Below are 22,772 nucleotides of genomic sequence, written 5' to 3'. Positions count from 1 at the left end.
GCACGGTCGGCGGGTCTACTGTCAGAAATATAACGAGCATGCAGAGCAGGACTTCAATATGGCGTGATATCCCCTCTGTTGTATGCGATTGCGGGACGTAGTTGGAGACGACCCAGAATGCATCATCTAAACTTAAGCTGACTATTATTTCCTATATAAATGGCGTTCCCCGCTAAAATAATCCAATGACCTTTTCTCCTCCACATCACTCAAAATGCAGCTAATAAAGCCCATTTTCCTGCTCTCCGCCCTGCCCTACGTCCTAGCAGACTGGCAATATCTCTCTCGCCCAGACCTCTCACCCCCACGATTAAACATCACTGTCCCCGCCAAATCCGCCACTGAAGACGGCTACATCTTCATCACTCCTTCCACCGGCTTCTCACCAGACAGCGTCGGCCCATCACAGCCAGGCGCCTACATCCTGCGCGACAACGGCGACCTCGTCTGGTCCGGGGTTGGGTATCTAGCCGGGAACATCGCGAATTTCCGGCCTACGGTTATCAATGGGAGGGCTGTTCTCAAAGCCGCGCAGGGGTTGTTGAGCGGATCGCATGGTCGCATGTATGGGAATCAGGCGGTTCTAGGCCAGGATTATGAAACAGTGAAGATTGTTCGCGCTGCCAAACATCGGCTGGTTTCTGTTCATGAGTTTGAGGTTGTGGATGGGGGGCGGAGTGTTCTTGTTGAGACGCCGGTGCCTGTTCCGCTTGATTTGGGGGAGTTTGGGGGTGAAGAGGGGCAGGAATGGATTTTGAGTAGTGGGTTTCAAGGTAGCATTCAGTATATCTTGCAGGATGATTATAGACGGAGCTGACTTGGACAGAGATCGATACTAACACTGGGGAGCTGCTGTTTGAATGGTACAGCCTGGACCATATCAGCCCTAAGTGTATGTCACCCAAGTCCATAAAGACAAGTCTAATAAAATCAGACAGCGCCCTCCCCCTGCAACAAACCGGTCCCTTCAACGCATACAACTCAGAAGACGCCTGGGACTACTTCCACCTCAACAGCGCCGCAAAAGACCGCGACGGCAACTACCTAATCTCAGCACGAAACTACGCCGCCATCTTCAAAATAAACGGCACCTCGGGCGAGGTCATCTGGCAACTCGGCGGCACGCACGGATCAGACTTCGAGGTCCCATCTAATGCGCACTTCGCATTCCAGCACGATGCGCGGATCCGGTATATCTCTGAGGATGGACTAACCGAGCGCATCTCCCTCTTCGACAATGAGGGGCATTCGCAGTTCGAGCCGGGCCATGGGGTTGGCGGGTCTTCGAGAGCGAGATACATTGAGCTAAACCATACCGCTGGTACAGTGCGCGAGATCCAGACTTTCTGGGCGCCTGATGGCCTCGTTGCCAATTCGCAGGGGAATGCGCAGTTTCTGCCTGGTGGCAATGTCTTTGTCAACTGGGGGCAGGCTGGTGCAGTCACGGAGTTTGGGCCGGATGGAGAGGTTCTCTTCCATGCTTACCTTGATTCGTATCCGAACAAGGATGTGCAGAGTTATCGTGGGTTTCGGAGTCCTTGGACTGGGTATCCTGGTGAGGATGTTGCGGTTCTAGCGCTGGGGGACTCGAGTGGTGAGGTGGTGGTATATGTTTCTTGGAATGGGGATACGGAAACTGATATCTGGCGATTCTATCTCGTTGATGGAGAGACTGGGGCAGAGCGTAAATATCTTGGGGAGAAGAAGAGGACTGGTTTTGAGACTGAGTTTCGCGTATCTTTTGACTTGTCTTCGGAGGAGGCTCTGGATCGAGTGTTTGTGGCTGCAGAGGCACTCGATAGGGAGGGCAGGATCTTGGGAAGAAGCAGAGTGACCGCTCTATCGGATAGAACTCCCTATATCTTTCATCTTGGGCTGGACAAGTGGGCGATAGAGGATCTAGAACAGGTGCGGTTGGAGCTGTAAGAGATAGCCCTAAATCACAAACTTGTCATTATCTTGGTCACAGGTTTCATACTAAAAGTAGAATCAGGATTAGTAGAACCAGGCTTCATAACTAAATACATTGCATGAGTTCAAAACAAACGATATCGAAACTGCCAATGTACTGCGCGACAGTCTGCCACCAAATCACTACTCAATTGGACGTCTCGCACCGTTTTCCAGAAGCATATTCAAATGGCCAATTTACCAATTTTCGGCATACGAGGAGCCCTGTCAATCTTGTCAGTCTTCTCAGTCTTGTCAGTCGCGTTTTTGTCAACTCTCTTCCATTCGACAAAGCATTCCTGGCCGAGACATCTATCTCTCAGGAGACGGTCAAACTCCTCCTGTGCCCCAGGCTGACCAGGCCGGAGCTTCACCTTGAAAGGCCATTTCTCGATAATAGTATGATCTTTCTTCACCGTGGCGCCGACGGACTCAGCAGCCTCGGTGAAGTTGTGGTTCTCCATGTACCTAATTGCAGTTAGCATTCTTTCCGATATTCTCTTCAACCGTTGTCATCGCCCAGTAAAGTCTCACCGGTCAAACACGATGTCGTGGTTTGCCACGAGCTGCATCGCTGCATTGAGCCTCCCGCATTCAGGGTGCGATAGAGTGAGCACATGGTGCTTGAAATCAGGCATGTACTGCCTCAGACGTCTCCATCCTTCGCTTTTTGATCCAATCTCACGTTCTCTGTCGGACTCGTTAACTGTGCGGCCCACAGCGCCCATGAACAAGGTAACGAGTGTGGCGTGGGGGTTCTCGGAGGGTTGTCTCAACAGAGGGACCATGAGACTGAGGGTGCGCTTGATGCCAAACAAGCCAGCATCCGCGAGGTTGGAGATCTAAGCTCAGACAGACATCATTAGAAATGTTCCGAAGGAATGGGGTCAAGTGTGTCTCCTTACATCGATCCGATCAAAGCAGCTGTCTTCGAATATTGTGGGAAGAGGCGCGGCGCACTGCTCCGGGAGCTCGATGAGGATCTTTGAGGATCGAAGCCGGTCACGGAAAGTCTTGAACATTCTGCGCAGGTAGAAGTACAGCTTTCCGTATACGTCTGCCGTTGCAGGGCCAGTGTATGTCGCAAACACTTCTTCGGAAGGCCATCCAGCCATGGGGCTTGCATCGTCCTTCATAGGCCACTGTGCCCAATGCTGGTAAAAGGTCCTGCAAGCTTCTCAGTGTTGAACCTCGAAGCTCAAATATGATGTGTTGTTACTTACGGGTTAGGGATGCAGAATCCCTCGCGCGAGGCCGCAAAAGGGAGAAGCATTCCATCGTCGCAGAACTTCTCATGCGCCACTCTGTGGGCAGGGGGCTGGTTGTACAGGAATCTCTCACGGCAGTCCTTGCGCGACTTTACCTTCGTAGCCAGCGTCCTCGCTTTGTGGGCAAGAGTGGGTGTGTATCCAAAAGGTGCATCCAGGAACGACAAAAGACGTTCCCAAGACTCTTTCTTCAAGATAGGCATAAGACCGCACTTCCCAAAAGTCCACTCTCTTCCAGCGGAGTGCCCGCATCCAGACAACAAATAATCGTCGCAGACTTCCTCGATCAGGGGGCGGAATCGATTGAGGACTCGAATGTCGGACTCGCGGACGAATGCTGAGTACCACATATGGATCATGCATTCGATTACCTCGTCGTCCTCCCCGGCATCCAGAGCAATGAGGAGCAGAAGGACATTTCGGCAGACTATGTCGTTGTCATTGTCGTTGATGGTAATTTCCAGAGTGCCGTTGAATTCGTTGGGAAGTTCCACGACTGTCTTCACCACGTTACGAAGGTCTCCGGATGCTATGTAGAAGAAGTCAGTTAGAATGTACAAATGTAACTAGCTGTAGTCAACAGACGTCAAGGCTTACCGGCAAACAAGAGACGCAAGTGTTTATCATAGCCTCTTCCTTCGTTGTCATCAAGCTTAAGCAAATCAAAGGCAGGCATGTCCCCCATGAAATCTTTATTGGGCCCGAATGCGGGTTGAAGCTTTGGTGATCTCTTTTCTTCAACCCAGGCAGGCATCCATGTCGATTTGTTCAATTCGGATCTGCAGTCAGTTCTATGGAGTTTCCAGTGGTTCTTCTGGCAGGCCGCGCTGCAATACTACAGGATCTGTCAGTCAAATCCATGTTTTCCAACACAATCTCGGACAACATACACCAACGAGAAGGCAGTTTGTGCATCCTGCTTTTCCATAATTCTTGCACTCAGGGTTGTTGGCACAGCCAGGCCGAGAGGCTGCCATCTTGCCTCGATTCCACGGCTGAGCACGGTATCACAAGATTGGAGACGATGTTTGGAAAGAACGCAGAATAACGGCAGGTATTTGGTTGAGAAGTGTTTTGAAAGGAATAACATTGGCTGAGCAATTTCGATATCCTTCCACTGTGTTTTGCGGTGTTTACCGAGTTCGGCCATTCACTACTCCTCCCTGTGTCCAATATCAATAAACTGCGCAAAGGCACGATCCACATCTACTGCCGGGCACGTTCTCTATTGGCTCTTTCAACCTGTCATTCTCTGCTGTATTGCCTATCAGGTACAAAGGGAAGTGCTATTGTGAGCAGGCTTGAAATCCACGCAATACCAGTCACAGCAACAGCGCTGCAGACATTTCAAATAGCAACAATAATAGTGTGAGCTTTATCAGTATCTGAGTCAGGTAAAATGAAATATTAACAATTAGAAATTACTGACATATTTGTTTGGACACTTCCACTACCTTATCAACCACGGCGAATCCCTAAGGAAATGGGCAGTAAGCCTATACAGTGTTATTTTCACTATGTTACTGTGGTTATATTCCTTCTTTAAGATGAGATTCTGCTTCAACGCCAGTTCTGTACATCTCTGACCTGGGCTGTGATATACCTGTCCATGTGGCCTCCTTTCAAAGCACTGTATTTATTTCGCCATCAGCAATCACAGTGCAGGTAATGTGATGCCCAAATCCAAATTTCTATCGTTCTCTACTAACGCGAGTCTCTGATAGTAATTATCCATGCCCTCAGAGTATCAACCCAGTCGCAAACATCTCCAGCCACTCGTCGGCGTCGTTGAAGACCAGAGCCTGCGTCTGTCTGCGTTCTTGTGTCTATGAGTTCAACAGCAGTACCGAATAACAGGCAAAGCATACCCGGGTAGTACAGACCTATAGAGTGGGATATACCACGAGGCCGATCAGTCGGCAAATGCCGCGGGTGGGGTGAATGCAACGAATGTAACGTTCCGTCCGGGGAAAATTAAATTAAACAGAAAAAAAAAGGGCAAAAAGAAACGATGACAGCAGGAAACCGAAGACGCAATCGCCAGCTGCGATCACGCAGTCTCCGCTGATTCTGCTGGGCAAAGGCTTGACCTGCGATTTTCTCTTCGCATCGTCCTCCATACTGTATGGCAGCAGAGTCAGAATGGCCGACAAGCAGTTCTCCGTCGCCCCAGGGCCAGCGCCCTCCGAGGCCAGCCATGTGCAGCAGGACCGCCTCAACCGCAGCCTCTCCGCCCGCCAGGTCCAGATGATCGCGATCGGGGGCACCATCGGCACCGGCCTGTTCCTGGGCACCGGCAGCTCGCTGGCCACCGGTGGGCCCGCCTCGATGCTCATCGCCTATGCCATCTCCGGCGGTATTGTCTTTGTGACGATGCTGAGTTTGGGCGAGATGGCCGCGTTTGTGCCTGTTGCAGGGAGCTTCTGTACTTTTGCAGGGTGCGTCTATTCTTTACTAGCTATATCATGCTACTATTCGTTACTAATTCTGTGCAGGAGATTCGTCGACGACGCATTTGGGTTCGCTCTAACCTGGAACTACTGGTTCAATGATGCTGTTTCCACCGCTGCGGACCTGGTCGCACTGCAGCTGGTCCTCCAGTACTGGTCCGACAACTTTCCGGGATGGGCTTTCAGTTTGATCTTCTGGGCTGTTTTGATCGGGCTGAATCTTTTTGCGGTGCATGTTTATGGAGAGGTATGTTTCTTTTCTCTACTCCGGAATATATTCTAATTGCTTAGGTCGAGTACTGGATGAGCCTGCTAAAGGTCATCACCATCGTAGTAGGTACACTCGCTCCATACTACAGTCTATACTAACGCGCGCAGGTCTTCATCATCCTTGGAATAGTCGTCAACTGCGGCGGCAATGAATCAGGCCACTACATCGGCGGCGAGAACTGGCACATCCCAGGCGCGCCCTTTGTCGATGGAATCGGCGGTTTCGCATCTGTCTTCGTCACCGCAGCATTCGCCTGTAAGACTCCGCCTCCTGTTTAAAAATCATATTAACTCTTGTAGACGGCGGCACCGAGTCTATCGCCATTACTGCAGGAGAAACCAAAGACCCAGCAAGAAATATCCCAAAGGTCGTTCTCAACGTTTTCTGGCGAATCCTCATCTTCTAGTCAGTTCCCTTCTCTTGTCCAGTCTCTTCTTTTTCTAACACCATTTAGCATTCTGTCCACCTTAATCATCGGCCTCAACCTCCCATATAACTTCCCAGAACTCTCTGAAGGCGACGTCAAAACTTCCCCCTTCACCATCATCTTCCAAATGACCGGCACCAAAGCCGCCGGCAGCGTCATGAACGCCGTCATCCTAACCTCCGTTCTATCAGCGGGCAACCACGCCCTCTTCGCAGGTGTCCGCCTCCTCTACACCCTCGCCATATCCGGGCACGCCCCCAAGGTCTTTGCGCGGTTAAACCGTAACCAAGTCCCCTGGGTCGCAGTCCTAGCCACTGGACTCGTCAGCGGACTCTGCTTCGGCTCGAGCAAGATCGGCGCGGGCCAGCTTTGGACTTGGCTGCAGAAGTATGTCCAAACCATACCCATTTGAACTATGCACTAATACGATAACAGCATCGTCGGCGTCTCCAACCAACTCTCCTGGATCTCCATCGGCATCACCTCAATCCGATTCCGACGCGCCATGAAGGCCCAAAACAAAACTCATCTTCTGCCCTTCCGTAACTTCACATACCCAGTTGGGCCGTGGGTGTGTGTGATTCTCAACATCGTGATTGTGCTCGTGCAGGGGTGGACCTGTTTCAGCCCGAGATTCGACGGTGTCAGTTTCGTCAGCTTTTATGTGGAACTGCCGGTTATGTTGATTATGTTTTTGGGCTGGAAGATCATCAAGCGGACGAAGATTGTGAAGCTGCATGAGGTGGATCTGGAGACGGATACTTATACCCTTGAGGAGGGGGGTAAGAAGAGTCTTCTTAAGAGGTTGATTGAGTGGGCTGCTTAGTTCTGGAGTGTGTAGTTATATAACATTTAAATTGATGGCCAGAGGCTGTCTGTAAATGCAGCAAATATCCACTGTTTAGTCCACGGTCTATACACCCAGAAACTCATAAACCGCGTCTGTAGTCTTGGTCACATCCTCAAGCAAATGCCAATGCCCTACACCCTCCAACACCACCACCTTTGCTGGTCCATTTCCATTCCCATTCCCAATCCTCTGCGCATACTTCTCACATAAGGCAGGCGGGCTAACCGCATCATCCGTCCCCGTCACAATCAACGTCCTCGTACCCCCCGCCACCCCCTCTACATCCAGAGTCTCCTCAGCCGACCGTGCAAGTGCCATACAAGCCTTCGCATACCCCTCCGCATCCTGGCCAAGCAGCGACAGCCGCGTGGCAGTTACAGCAAGCGGGTTCTGCGCCTTTGTACGCTGTGAAAGGCCCGCGTTGACGATTGCGTCTGTGACCGCGAGCATGCCGTCCCTGCGTACTGTTTCGGCGCGGGCGTATGTCGCGGTACTTGCTGACGCGGGGAGCGGGGAGGGAGGGGGCCCGAGGAGGATGAGGTTTGATATCGGGGCTTGAAAGGAGGAGAGGGCGAGTTTGAGGGCGACGAGACAGCCCATTGAGTGGGCGATTATGGTGACTGGTTTTTCGGACTGGCTTGAGACGGTCGTGTAAAGGGTTTGGATGTCAGATGCCAGAGAGGCGATTGTGAGGCTGCTTAGCCCGTTTGTCGGGGAGAGGCCGTGGCCTTCGAGGTCTGTGAGATGGCAGGCGTGTGTTTTTGATAGTGTGTCGACCAAGGGGGTGAAGTAGGCAGAGGAGCCGCCGAGGCCGTGGATGAAGATTATGGGGTTGCCGTCGGGCTGGCCGCGGAATTGGTAGAAGAGGTTCTTCGTTCCGATGTTGACGAGGCCGTTGTTGTTTCTGGTCTTCTGGTTGGAGCCTGGGATTGAGGAAGTGGTGTTGATACGTTCGATTGTTGGGTTAATTGCATCGAGGGCTGCCATGTGGTTGGCGAGCGTCCCCAGACCAGTCACCGAGACTTTCACCTCATCACCAGCCTTGAGAAACTTCATTGGCCTAAACCCAAAGCCCACGCCATACGGGGTCCCGGTTGCGATGGTATCCCCAGGCTGAATCGTCTGGCCCTGAGACAGCGTCGAGATCAAATTCGGGATGCTGAATATCAACTGATCGATTGTAGCATCCTGTCTCTTCTCGCCATTCACAAACGTCTGCAGACGCAGATTCTCCGGCAGTCTCTCCTTGGGCACAGCAACAGGCCCGATGGGACAGTATGTATCCGGCGATTTGCCGATATAGAACTGCTTATGGTCGCGCTGTTTCTCGCGGGCCGTGAAGTCATTGATAATGGTATATCCCCAGACATAGTCCATCGCCTGCGCCTCGGGAATCTTATATCCTGCCTTTCCGACGATGACGCCGATTTCGCCCTCGTAGTCGGGCGTTTGTGTGAAATCCGGGTGGAGGAGCACATCCTCGCCGTGCGCGATGATGGACGTTGCTCGTTTGGTGAAGATTACTGGCGTACTGGGCTGGTCGACTTTGTCTGAAGAGTCGAAGCCTGAGGAGTTGAATTCTTTGGCGTGTTCGGCGTAGTTCTTCCCCACGGCCAGGATGTCGCGGCCAGAGATAGTCGGGAGAAATTTGACCTGGGATAGAGGGATTGGGTCTTCACGAGAGGGTAGGATGTTGGCTTCACCGGCTTCGATGACCTGGTATAGGTTGTTGATGCGCGTGCCGGACGTGAATGACAGTGGTTGGATGTGTTCTGTCTGCAGGTCGAGATGGCCGATGCGATCCCCGGAGCTGGGGTCGACGTAGGCGCAGTAATTGAGCTGGGGGGAAGCCATGTCGGTGTTACTGTATTGGAGTGTTTACTGTCTCTGTCGGTGCAGCAGGCTCTCTTAAATAATTAAATAGATGGGATTGCCAAAATGACCCCGCCTGTTCTCCACTGCAATTGCGAATCTCCTCCATTTCGGCCTCCACTCCGCGCATCTCCGCCAGAATAGTATACGAATTTAGCAGGCTTGTTCTGGTCTAGGTGGTATTGAGGAGTATCCTGCTAGTTTAATGATCTGCCTGCTCTCCCATATGCAGCAAGTCCCCGGAGAACCGAGTGTCTTAGGACACAGTACTCGGTCTATTGTTGGAGACAAACACATCAGATTAAATCACCAATCATCCAAACTACTCAATCCAACATATCTCGGGGGCTCCATAAACCGATTCTGAACTCCACTGGTCCTCCCAATCCTCAATCCCGTCCCAACCCTCTTCATCTGCTCTTCGCCGTGGAACCTCCAAAACTGCCATGAGCAGTCCTGCCCGATGAAGCTGCGAATCACAACGGAACCGCCGGGGTGTTGGTGCTGGAACTCTGTGCAGTCGTAGACGATGTTGTCGATGACAATCCAGGCTGGCGGGGACGGTAGACTTGTATCTTTATTTTGTGGTTTTTCTGCAGCTGAAGCTGAAGTCCAGTACTTTTCCACGAGGGAGAGGATTTCCGGGCCGATGTAGGGGAGGTCTGAGTCTGCAGTTGAGGGGTCCTGACGGTGGTATTCCCGGCCTAAGAATGTGCGAGTTTGCAATTGTATTTGTTTCGACTGAGCTATGTCGGCGATATCTTCGGTATGTTCACTGTAAGCTCCATTCTTCTCGGAGTGAGTGGGCAGTGCTGAACGTCCGAGGGTTAACCAGCCCATTGCAAGTATCCTCCCGCATTGTGTGAACAGCATCCAGGGGAAGCTCAGTATATGGAGAAATGCGGATGTCAAATTTGATCGACAGTGGGTGAGAGCGGCGACCAGCGGAGATGCGCGGAGATGAACAATCAAGAATGAAGCGATTGGTGCCCGCATCGCGTCTCCACGGCTGCATAATTTAGCTTCCTGGCTTATAGTCGACAGCGGAGGGGGTGAGGAGAATCATGCGACTTCTGCTGTATATATACTCGTGTCTGACATGGGCTTCTTTGCTTTTATCACTTTTCTGCCTAGGTACATCTCTCATATTCAATATGCCTGAGATACCGTGGACATCCCCAGACTGCCCACTCGAGCCTTACGACGGTCCACCTCGGAATGTCGCATACATCGATCAACTAAAGTTTGACGAGAAACTGCAGCCGAAATCATACGGCATTGCAGGAACACATCCAGAGTCAAAGATCCTGATCACCGACGTTCAAATAATCGATGCAACCGGGAAAGAACCATATCACGGAGATGTCCTAATCACAGGTATAATCTTCCAGTCATACCGGTAACACAAGCTCACGTGCAATAGGAGAACGGTTCACTCATGTCGGCGAAGTCCCTGGAAAGGAAGACTTAATCAAAGACCCCAAGGTCCGAGTATTCTATGGCAACGGCCGTACCCTAATTCCCGGTCTTGGAGATGCACATACTCATCTGAGCTGGAATGGGGGAGATCTCGGTCGGTTGGGCGAGTTGGGAATTGAAGAACACACACTTTTGACGGCGCGGAGTGCCCGATGTTTCCTCGACTCCGGGTATACCATGTATGGCTTCTTCATGTCGTTCAAATAATGTACTGACAGCATTAGGTGTTTTGGAGCAGCGTCCGCAAAGAAGCGACTAGATGTGGTTGTCCGTGACGCGATCAATGCTGGTGATATCCCGGGACCGCGTTATCTTGCCAATGGTCAAGAGATGGCGCGACGGGATGGCGACTTGGTTCCTGGAATTACTGCATACGCTGATGGGCCGGATGAGATGCGTCAAGTGTACGTCCTTCCTTGTTATTCTTTTGTATGGTTTCTGATGAACGCAGGATTCGCGAGCATTTTGAGTTGGGTGTAGACCAGGTGAAGCTGTCGATGTCTGGAGAATCAGTATTGACCACTCTTAATTCTGGACCGCATGAAGCTAATGCGGACAGATAACCGAAATCCGCGATGCAATGGACTGCTACTTTAGTGACGCAGAAACAAAGGCATGTGTGGATGAAGCTCATAAGCTTGGAATCCGACTCTGCGCCCATGCCCGGGCTCGAGATTCCGTCAGACAGTGCATTGAGCATGGAGTAGAGATCATATATCACGCTTCCTACATTGATGAAGAGGGTGAGGACATGAATTCCTGCCAAAACGCATTCTAACGAGAACAGGTATGGACATGCTACAGAAGAAAACGTCACACCATGTGGTTGTCCCTGCTATCAATTGGCTGTATGCCACTCTGTACGAGGCAAATGCATTTGGATATGCCACAGAAGCCGCTGAGAAGGTCGGGTATAAAAAGGAACTTGAAGCTGCAATCCGCGGACTGCGGGAGATGCACCGACGAGGAATCATAGTTCTCCCTGGAGGGTATATCACCTTTTCTCCCATCGTAGACTTGTACTAATATCTTCAGGGACTACGGCTTCGCCTGGACGCCACATGGAACATATGCCCGGGATCTCGAGCATTTCACCAAATTAATTGGTTTTACACCGCATGAAGCCATAATTGCAGCGACATACGGCGTAGCAAAACTATTCATGAGGTCGCATGAGATGGGCCAGATCAAAGCAGGAAACTTCGCAGACTGTGTCCTGATTGATGGGGATCCGCTGGACGATATCACCATTCTACAGGACCACCAGAGGCTTAATGTTATTATAATCAACGGACGAGTTCACAAAGCTGGGCGGAGGGAACTCTTGCTGCCGAATATGGCTGCTCAGGAGCTCACGCGGAGAATCACGCAGGGAGTTGAGGAGCTGGAGATCAAAGCGCCTATGCAAAAGGCATACTGATTATTCTGTACTTGTAAACTGGATCGTTTGATAGTACCAAGAGATACCATGAGTGGATATACCTGTAGCCCCGCACGCACGTCCTCGGTCCTTAAAACGAGTCTTCCCCATCCTTTTCTCCAATTCACCTTCAAACATGTCCTCGAGGCGTCTCCCTCTCAGCTGCGAGAATTGTCGCCAGCGCAAAATCAGATGCATCAGCTCTGGTTATAGTGCTCCCTGCGACACCTGCTCTCGTCGTGGCTATGCCTCCAGCTGTCGCTTCCGCCGCCAGGTTCCCTACGAGACAGCAGCTCGATCGCCGGATGCGACAAATGTTTCTTCTCTGGAGGACCTTCTGAGACAGAATATTGCAGTGACAACAGCACTTCTAGACCAGCGAAATGAAGCTCGACTCCCGTCTCCAGACTCGAGTTCCCCCGTTTCACATAATGCCACCGTGGAACGTCAAAGCCAACCCATTCCCCAACAATCAGGCCGTCTGGTCGTATCACCGTCAAACCATGTCCGGTTTATACCGTCCAATGGGCTCGGTGATTCGGATCTCATCGATGCCATGCATGAAACGAGCCCTGGCTGCCCGGCCGGGTTTCCCTTTTTCGAACAAGTCGGCGCAACTGCCGCCTCGGACGAGCTGCTAGACATGCTCCCTCCTCTGCCACAGCTGGAAGAGCTCAAAGCCGTGTATTTCAAAGTATTCTCGCCTATCTTCCACATCTTGCATGACCCGACCTTTCATGCTATGTATGGCGAGTTCAGGCAGAATCCGAAATGCACCTCGTTGCCCTTCCTTGCCCTTCTTTTCGTCATCCTCAGCCTCTCGGTCACTGCACTGGACGAAAGCAACCCTCTACTTATGCATCTAGGCCGCGACCCGTCGCCCGGGGCTAATATTCGCAGTCTCTCAGCCAAATACCGAGGCGCAGCCATGCGCTGTCTTGTCGCTGACAACTTCATGTTCCGTCACAATCTCTGCACAGTCCAATGTTTGGTTCTGCTCATCTACGCAATCAACCATGCCCAAGGCCCTGCATGGTCTCTCCTCGGTACAACTCTCCATATAGCTGTTGCTGTCGGTTGTGCAGTTGACCCAGCACGACTCAACGTCAATCGCATCGAGACTGAGGAGCGTCGACGCTGCTGGGCAGCGTTGCAGATGCTGTATACCATCCAGAATACCTGTCTCGGGAATCTAATGCCTTTCTGCATTGACTCTCATGTGGAATTGCCAGCCGATATTGAGGATGATGACTTGAAGCTCGACGCATCCAACCATCTCCCTGGTAAAGACGATGCGCCAACGAAAATGACTTATCTGCTATACAAATTCCGTCTATATAATCTCGCCTTCGAAATCTGCCAACTCACGCTCCGGGACAGCCGTGCAAATCTGGAGTCTATAGATAGAAGAATTGCATATGAAGAACAACACCACTTCGAACGCTTCACATCGAGACCTCTCGCAGAACTGGAGCCGTACCACCAGGCTCACTACTACATTCTCGCCATCTACACCAACCATCTTACCGTCCTTCTCCATAGGCCATGGCTTTCAGAAAACATATACAAACAAAGCTCAGACCGATGCGAGCACGCAGCGACCACCATCCTGTCTAATTTTGAAAAACTCTACTCGGGCCCTATATTTCGCTCGTATCGGTGGTACGTCGACGGGCTGGGCTCTTTCTATGCGTTTTTCTCCATCACTACGTTGCTTGTACTGCACGGAAATGGGCAGCTAGATGTTCAATCGAGACCGGAGACGATAAATCTTCTTCTCCGATGTGTGGGTCTGCTTGTTAGCAATGCTTCAAGAAGTTCCGTCTGTTCAAAAGCTGCTGCAATTCTCGAGCCCGTAGTGCAGCATTTGAACCCGGTAGATCTGACAACTTCTTACTATATGAGTCCCATTGGTGGAGATGCTACATATACCGCGTTTCCTGAGCTAGGAAATCTGTTTTTCGACGTCCCATGTGAGCAGTTATTGACGCCGGTGGGGTTTCCTTGGGTTACTTCCTCAGGTGCAGTCTAGAGTTTGATATAGAATGCTTAATGTGCTCATGCAACCCTGCTCACAATCCGGACCACAGCTGTGAATGGTCCAAACTCTACACAAAAAAAGCCTGATTCACTCACACAGCGTCTAGACCACTATTCAGTCAAACTCAAAGCTGCCACCATCTTTCATTCGAATAAATCCCGCTCCTCGCCCAAATAATGGCCTATCCAGCTACCATGTCAAACACCTACGCTACACCCAACACAAGATGATGATCGAGCTAACAGGCCTCATTCCATCTCCCAACTTTGGGGCCACCCTCTTCAAAAAGCTCCTCGGTCTCCTCCGCCGTCCTTCACGCACCAAACCCTCTCTCACAGCCCTCCCCAACCAACTCCTAATCGAGATCTTCCAATACCTCCCGCTCCTTGACCAGGCCAGCGTGGCTCTAACATGCAAATCCTTCCACTTCATATTCAACCACGTCTTCGAGAACGAGCTCTTCCGCTTCCCACGCCTCTACCAACTCCGACGACCAGATCTCTACCCAGACGGCATCATCAAGCTCGGCAGAACAAGACAGCAATTCCTCCGTCGACTCCAGGATAAACGGGCCCGATACTGCACAAAATGCATGAAACTCCACCGCCGCGAAACATTCGCTCAACCAACATACACCGGCCCCATGATCTACAGGGAATTCTGCTGGACCGAGGCAGGCGTCGTAGACCTATGTCCCTGCGTGTCCCTAACAATCCACGATAAAAACCGGATTGTGTGCCATCTGCGCCGCATGGCAAAGGCCAAACCGGTTGTGCTCAAAGACGGGCTTGAGAGGTTCTTCGTGCTGGGTTCTTGTGCCGGTACCAGGGAAGAGCTCACTATGAATGGTTACTCGTTGGTTTCAGGACGTCCTCCGGCCCAGGCGCTAGTTCACTGCTGTGCTGTGTCGGGCCATGCCTTTGTGGAGGCGCGCGTCAGGACGGTTCTGTATATCGGAAGGAAGGACGTGCTTGTTGCGGAGACGGAGTATGAGGTTTCCATGGATTCTAGGGTGATGGAGTGGTGGTCGAATGATGATGGATTTGCGGATGCGCATTATAACTTGCTTTGGGCGATGAGGACGTCGGAGATGGGGCTTCTTTTGGGTGGGCAGGGCGACGGCCACGGCCATGGCGACGGGGAGGGGAAGAAGAGGCAGGTGTCGTTCAGTGTGAGGAGGAATCTGGGGAGCTGTGAGTTGCCTGCTGATGGGCATTGGTCTAAGCAGGACCGGCTGATGAGTCCGTCGTATGTGCGGTTGATGCAGTGAGTTCCCTGTTTCCTGTTTCCTTCCCTGTGGATCTACGGTATGGGTTGTCTAACTTTGTAGTGCTTATGGAAGCTAAGCTTGCCCGTCTCATAGTCAACCTTCCGGTGGGCTGATCAAGGACTGGAAGAAATAACAACGTGGTACTGTGCCATCGACAGCCCAAGGACCACGGGCAACCTCAAAAATGGCCCCAGCGTCGCATCTGGAGGTGTTCGTCAGGGTCTGATTTGTGGATGTTCTCGATCGTCTGCCACTAAGGATCGGGACCAGCCGAAGTGCTCCAATTAAACAATCGCTTTCTTGATCGTGTCTCAGATATTTCTTGAACTAGACAGTATAAAGTCGCCGGTCTTCCATATTTTACAGGTTTCACCTTATCTTCTGTTTTGCTAGTAACCACAATCTCCATCATGTCTGCCAATCTCCTCGCAAATGGAGGCTTCGAATCCGGCTCCCTCTCGCCCTGGTTCGCCTCTGCCCCTAGCGTTGCTGTCGTTGAATCCTCCAATGCCGAATACACCCCCTACTCCGGCGACTACTACCTGTAGTGCCCCTAGTTAATCCCAAATGCAAGCCCACGGCTAATAAAAAAGCAACCTCCAAACCGCCGTCGGCAACAGAGGCAACACCGTCTCGCAACGCCTTTCGGGTCTCTCCCCAGGCACAAACTACACCGTCTCTCTGTAAACCCGTGCCCGCGGCGCCGGCGCCGCAAACTACTGCTCTGTATACGTCTACGGCGGAAAGAACGCGACAACCGGTGCCATTGCCAACATTGTTGATACGCCGAACGAGTGGACCGAGCTGAAGGGAGGGTATGTGCCTCAGGCCAGTGAGGATGTGCTGAATATTATTGCGGCTTGTACGTTCTCGGGGAGCAGTGCTACAGGGCGTGTTTTGTTTGACGAGGTTGTTTTTGCTCAGTAGGGACAGACTGAACCCTTGCGGGGTTAGTGTGTTGATAAGGTAGAATTTAAATACAGCCGGTTAATAGAGGAGGAGCTTGGCTTTTTTAGTTTGCTTACACTGTTACTATATTTGTGCATTTTCCATGCATGTTTATTATATGTAGACTCGGGACAGGATATATAACAGGACAACAATCAGCATCATTATTTGCAAACTGCCGTTCCCGGCCCACTGTCAACTATTCGATACATTTGGTACATATCCATAATGTCTCAATGCAGTGAAGCAAGCCCCAGTGATTTGCGTTCTCATCGAATCATCGTCCTGGGTCAGGGGAAGTGAGGTGTCGCCGAATCTCTAACGCAATGACGTCATCACCTGCGATGCCATGGACTGTGGACTGGGGTCCTCCAAATGCAGTGAATAATGCAGTGTCCGAGTCGCGATATAAAGCGGCGCCCTGGAACGTCTCTCCAGAAGTCCCCCGCTCGGAATTTTAAAACAGTTGCACGGGATCGCGCGCCTCTAGCCCCTCGTCTGCGCAACAGAAACTCTAAACCACTGGCGTGCGCAAGCCGACTGCTCGACTGCAGCCACCACGGACTTCCAGATCGCTGGCTGGCTCTGGCTCTTTCGGCCGGGCCTTCTATCGCTTTCCTTCCTGGACACTCATCTTGCCGTCTCTCAAGACTGTGGATTGATTCACGCTCCCAACATCTACCCTACTTCAGCCTGATCTCCTGCCCAACCATAGTCAAAGCTGTGCTAAATCGGCTTCCATATCTTCGCCATCGAGCAGATCTGCTCTACATCAAATCTCAAACACCCGCACCTCTTGTCTTGCATACTGCAAAATGTCCACCCCTACCTTGATCAATCTCCCCCCTCCCCCCTCCGACCCGGTAACTCCATCGGATATGGGACCGTATGACCTCCTCCCTGACTTTCCCGTTTGTGAAATTGACTGACAGCGCGACGACGATAGGGGAACTCCCAACTCAGCCACCACCTCTCTCTCCGCCTTGTCCACCACCGCCATCAAAGACGGTCACCAGGGCCAGCCCCATCCTCACGGCCACCATGCGCACCACTCCTCCAACACATCCATGAGCTCAACCACCACCCTGGAGGCTGAGCGCGCCGACCGCATCTCCCGCCTAGCCGGTCTAGAACGGGTTGCTACCGCACGGGCCGGCGGCGCAGGACACCCCACCACCGCTCCCTCTGTTGCATACACACCGGGCTACTTCGACACAGCCTCCGGCATGAAAGAGAGGAGCACGGTAGGCAGTGCCAGCGCCACGGGCAGCGTAGGCGCCCGCACCACCTGGGCCAGTGGTAGCGACGCCTTCGACGCCGACAAGATGAGCGAGGCCGACGACGGCGTGTCCAGCGTCGGCAACATCAGTGACGAAGGAGACGCCAGTCTCGTTGGCTTCGGGGAGGGCGCAAGCACCATGAGTGGTCCGATCTCACATCCCGGTCTCTATCGGACGTCCTCGAGTGGCCGGCCGAGCTCAATCGGCAGCCCGAGCCGCAGCCGGGCTACCCCCATGGCGCCTTACTCGCCTCACCTTAGTGACAGCGGTCACCCTATCCAGCAGCATGCCATACCCGGGAGTACATCTGCTACCCCGGAGCCGGTTCAAGATGCACGTATGGTTGATGGGATGACCTACGATGCCGATGTCGTTGACACGACTGCGAGGACTCCACGACTAGCTACCCCCGGATTTGAGGAGCATTGAAGACTGCGGCTGTAGGTAGCGATATGACTGCCATTACTACTTCTTATGTGACGCAGGCGTTCGCAATGGTTTACTGCTTATCGGCTTGGAGTCTAAATGTTTTTGTTTTTTCTCCAAGAGGGTCGAGACTGGGCTTGACTCTCATGGGAGGCAGCTCTTCTTCCGAAAAGGTTGGTGATTTTTTTATTTATTTTATTTTGTAGGATAAAGTCAACAATTAAGTTGTTCCTTCGCAATTGATACGAAAGGAAAACGTTTCGGGTGGCAAAAGTACGGCTCCTCCAAGCCGCCCGCGATACTAAGAGACTACCGTTCAGGTACTAGCCGTAGCGAGGAAAGCTTCAATGTTAAAAAAAATACACCAAGAAAGGCTCTAAAGTTTAATGTTGCAGAAAAAAGAAAACAAAATGATCTATAATCTTGTAAAAATGATGTTTCAAGTTGGGCGTTCGCAGACTTGCCGTATTGGGAACATTTGCCGCTTTTTCTGCGTTCGCCGCTCGCTCACTCAGTCTCTCTCTCTCTCTCTCTCTCTCTCTCCCCTTCCCTTCTTCACTTTTCCATCTCCCATTCACCACCCCCTCCTACAGTCGTCCTGTCCTGTTCCCTGCTGGCATTGACTTGTCAAGCATCATTTTGATCTGAAACAACCTGGACTGGAGACTTGACAAGAGTTCCAACCTGCCAAGTTCCGTCGTCTTTGACCTCGTTCTTTGTGCGTGTCGCCTTGAACAAAACAACCAGCACCTCGTCACGCAGAACTACAGCACTTGATTTCCGCCGCCGTCTCGTCGATAGCGATATTCATCGTCTATCCATATCGCTCGATACTCTACGATCGCGTTATCCTCCTCTTTGCTCGTGTTTACTCACTGGCGGGGAGCCTAACTTCAGCCTATCCACAGATCATTCTCGAGCCACGTCGATCCTGTGCGCGTTTCGCTACAATTAGAACTTTGGGTTTTTGTGATTGAGACAGTTGAATCACTCAACATGGCTGCTCCTACACAACTTGCTTGTACGCCTTTCCTACCCCACTCTTTGGTTGCTGCCTTGGGTAGCTCAGTCAAGTGCGAACAATTGCTAATCTGCTGCAGACCGCACGGTCAAGGAAGTTGGCATCTTGGATGCGTCTCCTGTGTATGAGCCCTTGGCGGGGTTTGCGAGGTATGTCTTTCTTGTCGCGACACTCCTACCCAGGCGAACATGTCACTGACTGATTAATTTTTTCTAGACCGGAGGGGAACCTCCGTTGCAGCGCTTATTCCCCCTGCGGCCGATATTTCGCCTGGGCATCTCCCGAGAAGTATGCACCCTGCACTGCTTATACCGTGAAGAAAAGAATGTTTGGTTAACATCGCACCAGGGTCACCATTATTGATCCTTCCGTTGGACACGTCGTTTCCACGATCCCCGCCGACAACGTTTTCGAACTAGGATTCTCGCCGCTCGGAACATACCTGATTACGTGGCAGCGCCCGACCAAGGATGCCAATGGCGACGCTGTCAAGAACCTAAAGGTCTGGCACGTGCTAGAGACGGAGGAACGGGTTGTGGGACAGTATGTCCAAAAGTCCCAGACCAGCTGGAACATCCAGTACACCGCCGATGAGAAATTGTGCGCCCGTGTCGTCACCAACGAGGTGCAGTTTTATCAAAGCGACAACCTATCCAAGGTCTGGAATAAGCTGCGCGTGGAGGGGGTGGCAGATTTTGCGCTTTCGCCAGGCCAGAATCAAGCGGTTGCGGTTTTCATTCCTGAGCGCAAGGTGCGTTATCTTGAAAACTTTTTTTTTTTTGGGCCTGGACTAATAGTTGTTTTAGGGACAACCCGCCGCCGTTAAGGTGTTTTTGGTGCCTCAGTTTGGATCGCCCGTCTCGCTGAAGACGTTCTTCAAAGGTGATAAGGTTCAGTTGAAGTGGAACGCATCGGGTACCAGCTTGATTGTCCTTGCGCAGACTGATGTCGATAAGACCGGCAAGAGTTACTATGGAGAGACCACTCTCTACCTGCTGAGCTCGACCGGACAGTTTGATTCTCGGGTGCATCTGGGTACGTGGAGCTCGTCATTTATTTCTTTTGACGGTATGTTAATATTCGAACAGACAGAGAGGGTCCGATCCACGACGTGAGTTGGTCCCCCACTTCTACGGAGTTCGGTGTCGTCTACGGTACCATTCCCTCGAAGACGACCATCTTCAATGTCTGCGGTGTCCCCAAGCACAGTTTCCCATTGACACCCCGAAACACAATCCTGTTTTCTCCCCATGGTCGCTTCGTCCTCGTGGCCGGCTTTGGAAACATGGCTGGTCAGATGGACATCTACGATATGGAGAAGAACTACAGCAAGATTACTACGGTGGAGGCGGCAAACTCGAGTGTTTGCGCGTGGTCGCCTGATGGCCAGACCATCCTGACTGCCACCACCAGCCCTCGTCTGCGAGTAGACAACGGTATCCGCTTGTGGCACGTCAGCGGAGCATTACTCTACAACGAGGACATCAACGAGCTTTACGATGTGGTCTGGCGCCCCCAGTCGACCATTCAGCACCCACTAGGCGACCCGTTCAGCCCTCTCCCTACTCCGCACGCTTCAGCAATCGCCTATCTCAGCACTAGGAAAGCTCCCGTTAAGCCCGCGGGCGCATACCGCCCCCCCGGTGCCCGTGGACAATCCACTCCTCTGGCCTTCCGCCGTGAAGACCAGGGTGGATCCGCCCATGTTCCCGAAGGCACTGCGACAGGTGGTGCTCTAAACGGCCCGGGTCGATCTCGCAGACGTGCTGTGCCAGGCGCCGAGCCGGTGGAGGAATTCCTTCCCCCGGGAGCCGCTCCCGGAGGAGGTGTTGCCCTGCCACCCGGTGCGGACCAGTCGGAGAAGCTATCCAAGTCTGCGGCGAGAAACAAGAAGAAGCGTGAGGCTCGCAAGCTCAAGGAGGATCATCCGGAAGAAGATGTCAACGAGCGCAGCCCGGCCCGCGGAGAGAAGAAGACCGAGAACGGCCGGCCGAAGGATGGCCGAAAGAACGGACAGCAGCAGAAGCAGCAACCCAACGGCGCAGCCAAGGCAGCTCCCGCTCCGCCTCCTATTCCGGAGCCTACCCCTATCGACGATGGCGTTCCTAGCGTGCACGAGAAGAAGATCCGCGGCCTACTGAAGAAGATTCGTGCGATTGATGACCTGAAGATGCGTCTTGCCGGTGGTGAGAAGTTGGAGGATACGCAGATGAAGAAGATCCATACGGAGGAATCAGTGCGCAAGGAATTGGAAGGCCTGGGTTACAACGGATAAGAGTGCCCGGATTGAGTGCGCGTTGCTTGCACATGCATGCATGCCTCTATTCCGTCAGCCATGTGTTAATCTAGCGCAGAATACAGCCTGCTCTTTGGCTTCATCATCGTCAATGTACATGTCATAAACTACCTATCTATCTCGCACGCCTTCATCAATAACTAGATCAGGTAAATCTATCCGTATTAAGCAATCAATAACCGTCTTCAATCCCCCTCTCCCTTTCCCCCCTCTGCCTCTCCCAATTCGCCTCCCACCACCACTCATTCACATCCCCCTCCCCTTCTTGCTCTTCACCCTCTTTACTCGGCGGCTCCTCCTGCCACGGCTTTACCGCGAAGATATAATGTACATTCTTCACCTCCCCATCCCTCCAAATCGGCCCATGCACATCCCCCGCCCTCATCGTCTTAAGCGCATTATACACATACGGCAATGGCACCCATCGGCCCCTGAACGCCTCAGAGAGTAACTCCTGGTCCGGGAATGTATAACTGTTGACCTTCTCCGGTGCATTTAGTAGTGTCTCTATTGCGCGGAATGTCGCTAAGCTCGGTTTCACCACTAGGAGGCCGCTGTTTAGCATCCCGACGCCGGAGGTGCTGGGCGCGCCGGTGGATTGAGCTATTGTGGGTGTTTTGTGTTGTGTCGTGAAGGCGCAGTTTCGGGGGTTCCTAGTTCATCAATTCCATTCATATTAGTCTGGGAGTGGGTTTATCTTGGGCAAGGGAGGGAAAGGAAGGGGAAGGGAAGGGAGGAATTAAAATAAGAGGATGACGATACCAATGAGCCGGATAATGCGCCTTCTTCATAGGATTACAAGCACAGGCATGACTCGCCGCAAACACCCTCCTCCCGGAGCCCAGCCCGTCATGCTCGTCCTCCTCCCCGTCTTCATGCTCGTTTGCGTCCCCGTCGAGCGGGATTTCCATCAATTCATCCATATTCTTCCTAACGAGCATATCCCCGTCCAGGAGCACCACACGATCAAAGACATCCTGTAGCGAGAATACGACGAGCTTATTCCATGTCTCTGCAAAGCGCGGATCGGCGTCGTATTTCCGGTCTGTTATTGCGGGTTTTATGGCGGGGACGGCGAGGGTGCGGATTCCGCGCGCGGTCAGCGCGGAAAGGCCGGACTCTGGGAATGTGGGTGTGTAGAGGGCGATGAAGGGGTAGGTTGTTTGTGTGCGGCGGAGAGAGTGGTGCAGCGTTAGGAGGCCAGGGAGGTAGGAGAGGTTTGTTATTAGGGAGGCCCAGACTTGAATGAAGATGAGTGTTAGGTTAGGTTATGTTTTTCGCGATATAGGTGGAGATGGAGGTGGTGGAGGGTTGTGGTACCCTTTTTTGGTTGCGGCTCTGATGAGAGAGCCATTTTGAGAGTCAAGGAGGAGGGATGGGAATGGCTTGAAGACGAGGTTGACGTCGAAATTGAAGTCCAAGTTGGAGTTGAAGTTAGAGTCGCGGATTATTTGGAGAATTCTGGGTTCTGCTGAATTCCGCGACTCCGGCGATTGCGATATC

General features: G+C 52.3%; 12 protein-coding genes across 12 annotated transcripts; 8 read left to right on the top strand and 4 right to left on the bottom strand.

Moving 5' to 3' along the window:
* Nucleotides 1–214: 214 nt before the first annotated feature.
* APUU_31204A (arylsulfotransferase family protein) lies at nt 215–1,926 on the top strand (the record flags this gene model as incomplete). Its single annotated transcript, XM_041702382.1, has 3 exons — nt 215–773; nt 827–892; nt 935–1,926. 3 exons carry the CDS (start codon nt 215–217, stop codon nt 1,924–1,926), a joined length of 1,617 nt encoding a protein of 538 aa, XP_041555173.1.
* A 209-nt stretch (nt 1,927–2,135) lies between these two features.
* Nucleotides 2,136–4,308, bottom strand: APUU_31203S (DUF4470 domain-containing protein; the record flags this gene model as incomplete). The annotated part of the gene is made up of 6 exons (XM_041702381.1): nt 2,136–2,418; nt 2,485–2,792; nt 2,856–3,117; nt 3,174–3,747; nt 3,816–4,045; nt 4,109–4,308. The coding sequence occupies 6 exons, from the start codon at nt 4,306–4,308 to the stop codon at nt 2,136–2,138; spliced, it is 1,857 nt and encodes a 618-aa protein (XP_041555172.1).
* Nucleotides 4,309–5,360: 1,052 nt separating this feature from the next.
* On the top strand, nt 5,361–7,192 carry APUU_31202A (amino acid permease; the record flags this gene model as incomplete). The annotated part of the gene is made up of 7 exons (XM_041702380.1): nt 5,361–5,656; nt 5,714–5,915; nt 5,960–6,001; nt 6,047–6,194; nt 6,239–6,344; nt 6,394–6,753; nt 6,802–7,192. The coding sequence occupies 7 exons, from the start codon at nt 5,361–5,363 to the stop codon at nt 7,190–7,192; spliced, it is 1,545 nt and encodes a 514-aa protein (XP_041555171.1).
* An 87-nt stretch (nt 7,193–7,279) lies between these two features.
* On the bottom strand, nt 7,280–9,070 carry APUU_31201S (bifunctional fumarylacetoacetate hydrolase/alpha/beta hydrolase family protein; the record flags this gene model as incomplete). The annotated part of the gene is made up of 1 exon (XM_041702379.1): nt 7,280–9,070. One exon carries the CDS (start codon nt 9,068–9,070, stop codon nt 7,280–7,282), a length of 1,791 nt encoding a protein of 596 aa, XP_041555170.1.
* A 324-nt stretch (nt 9,071–9,394) lies between these two features.
* Nucleotides 9,395–9,928, bottom strand: APUU_31200S (cytochrome b5-like heme/steroid binding domain-containing protein; the record flags this gene model as incomplete). Its single annotated transcript, XM_041702378.1, has 1 exon — nt 9,395–9,928. One exon carries the CDS (start codon nt 9,926–9,928, stop codon nt 9,395–9,397), a length of 534 nt encoding a protein of 177 aa, XP_041555169.1.
* A 314-nt stretch (nt 9,929–10,242) lies between these two features.
* On the top strand, nt 10,243–11,987 carry APUU_31199A (amidohydrolase family protein; the record flags this gene model as incomplete). Its single annotated transcript, XM_041702377.1, has 7 exons — nt 10,243–10,465; nt 10,512–10,746; nt 10,792–10,971; nt 11,019–11,079; nt 11,127–11,310; nt 11,355–11,556; nt 11,603–11,987. The coding sequence occupies 7 exons, from the start codon at nt 10,243–10,245 to the stop codon at nt 11,985–11,987; spliced, it is 1,470 nt and encodes a 489-aa protein (XP_041555168.1).
* A 136-nt stretch (nt 11,988–12,123) lies between these two features.
* APUU_31198A (Zn(II)2Cys6 transcription factor) lies at nt 12,124–14,019 on the top strand (the record flags this gene model as incomplete). The annotated part of the gene is made up of 1 exon (XM_041702376.1): nt 12,124–14,019. The coding sequence occupies one exon, from the start codon at nt 12,124–12,126 to the stop codon at nt 14,017–14,019; it is 1,896 nt and encodes a 631-aa protein (XP_041555167.1).
* A 235-nt stretch (nt 14,020–14,254) lies between these two features.
* Nucleotides 14,255–15,374, top strand: APUU_31197A (F-box protein; the record flags this gene model as incomplete). Its single annotated transcript, XM_041702375.1, has 2 exons — nt 14,255–15,294; nt 15,359–15,374. The coding sequence occupies 2 exons, from the start codon at nt 14,255–14,257 to the stop codon at nt 15,372–15,374; spliced, it is 1,056 nt and encodes a 351-aa protein (XP_041555166.1).
* Nucleotides 15,375–15,708: 334 nt separating this feature from the next.
* Nucleotides 15,709–15,985, top strand: APUU_31196A (uncharacterized protein; the record flags this gene model as incomplete). Its single annotated transcript, XM_041702372.1, has 2 exons — nt 15,709–15,842; nt 15,892–15,985. 2 exons carry the CDS (start codon nt 15,709–15,711, stop codon nt 15,983–15,985), a joined length of 228 nt encoding a protein of 75 aa, XP_041555165.1.
* A 1,076-nt stretch (nt 15,986–17,061) lies between these two features.
* On the top strand, nt 17,062–17,955 carry APUU_31195A (uncharacterized protein; the record flags this gene model as incomplete). Its single annotated transcript, XM_041702371.1, has 2 exons — nt 17,062–17,132; nt 17,193–17,955. 2 exons carry the CDS (start codon nt 17,062–17,064, stop codon nt 17,953–17,955), a joined length of 834 nt encoding a protein of 277 aa, XP_041555164.1.
* Nucleotides 17,956–18,948: 993 nt separating this feature from the next.
* On the top strand, nt 18,949–21,248 carry APUU_31194A (translation initiation factor 2A; the record flags this gene model as incomplete). The annotated part of the gene is made up of 6 exons (XM_041702370.1): nt 18,949–18,973; nt 19,053–19,122; nt 19,190–19,261; nt 19,322–19,724; nt 19,780–20,008; nt 20,062–21,248. The coding sequence occupies 6 exons, from the start codon at nt 18,949–18,951 to the stop codon at nt 21,246–21,248; spliced, it is 1,986 nt and encodes a 661-aa protein (XP_041555163.1).
* Nucleotides 21,249–21,441: 193 nt separating this feature from the next.
* Nucleotides 21,442–22,623, bottom strand: APUU_31193S (uncharacterized protein; the record flags this gene model as incomplete). Its single annotated transcript, XM_041702369.1, has 3 exons — nt 21,442–21,922; nt 22,032–22,509; nt 22,590–22,623. The coding sequence occupies 3 exons, from the start codon at nt 22,621–22,623 to the stop codon at nt 21,442–21,444; spliced, it is 993 nt and encodes a 330-aa protein (XP_041555162.1).
* Nucleotides 22,624–22,772: the final 149 nt, after the last annotated feature.

This window comes from Aspergillus puulaauensis, chromosome 3, assembly GCF_016861865.1.
Source record: "Aspergillus puulaauensis MK2 DNA, chromosome 3, nearly complete sequence".
Lineage (NCBI taxonomy): Eukaryota > Fungi > Ascomycota > Eurotiomycetes > Eurotiales > Aspergillaceae > Aspergillus > Aspergillus puulaauensis.
This window is presented reverse-complemented; position numbering and strand designations above follow the sequence as displayed.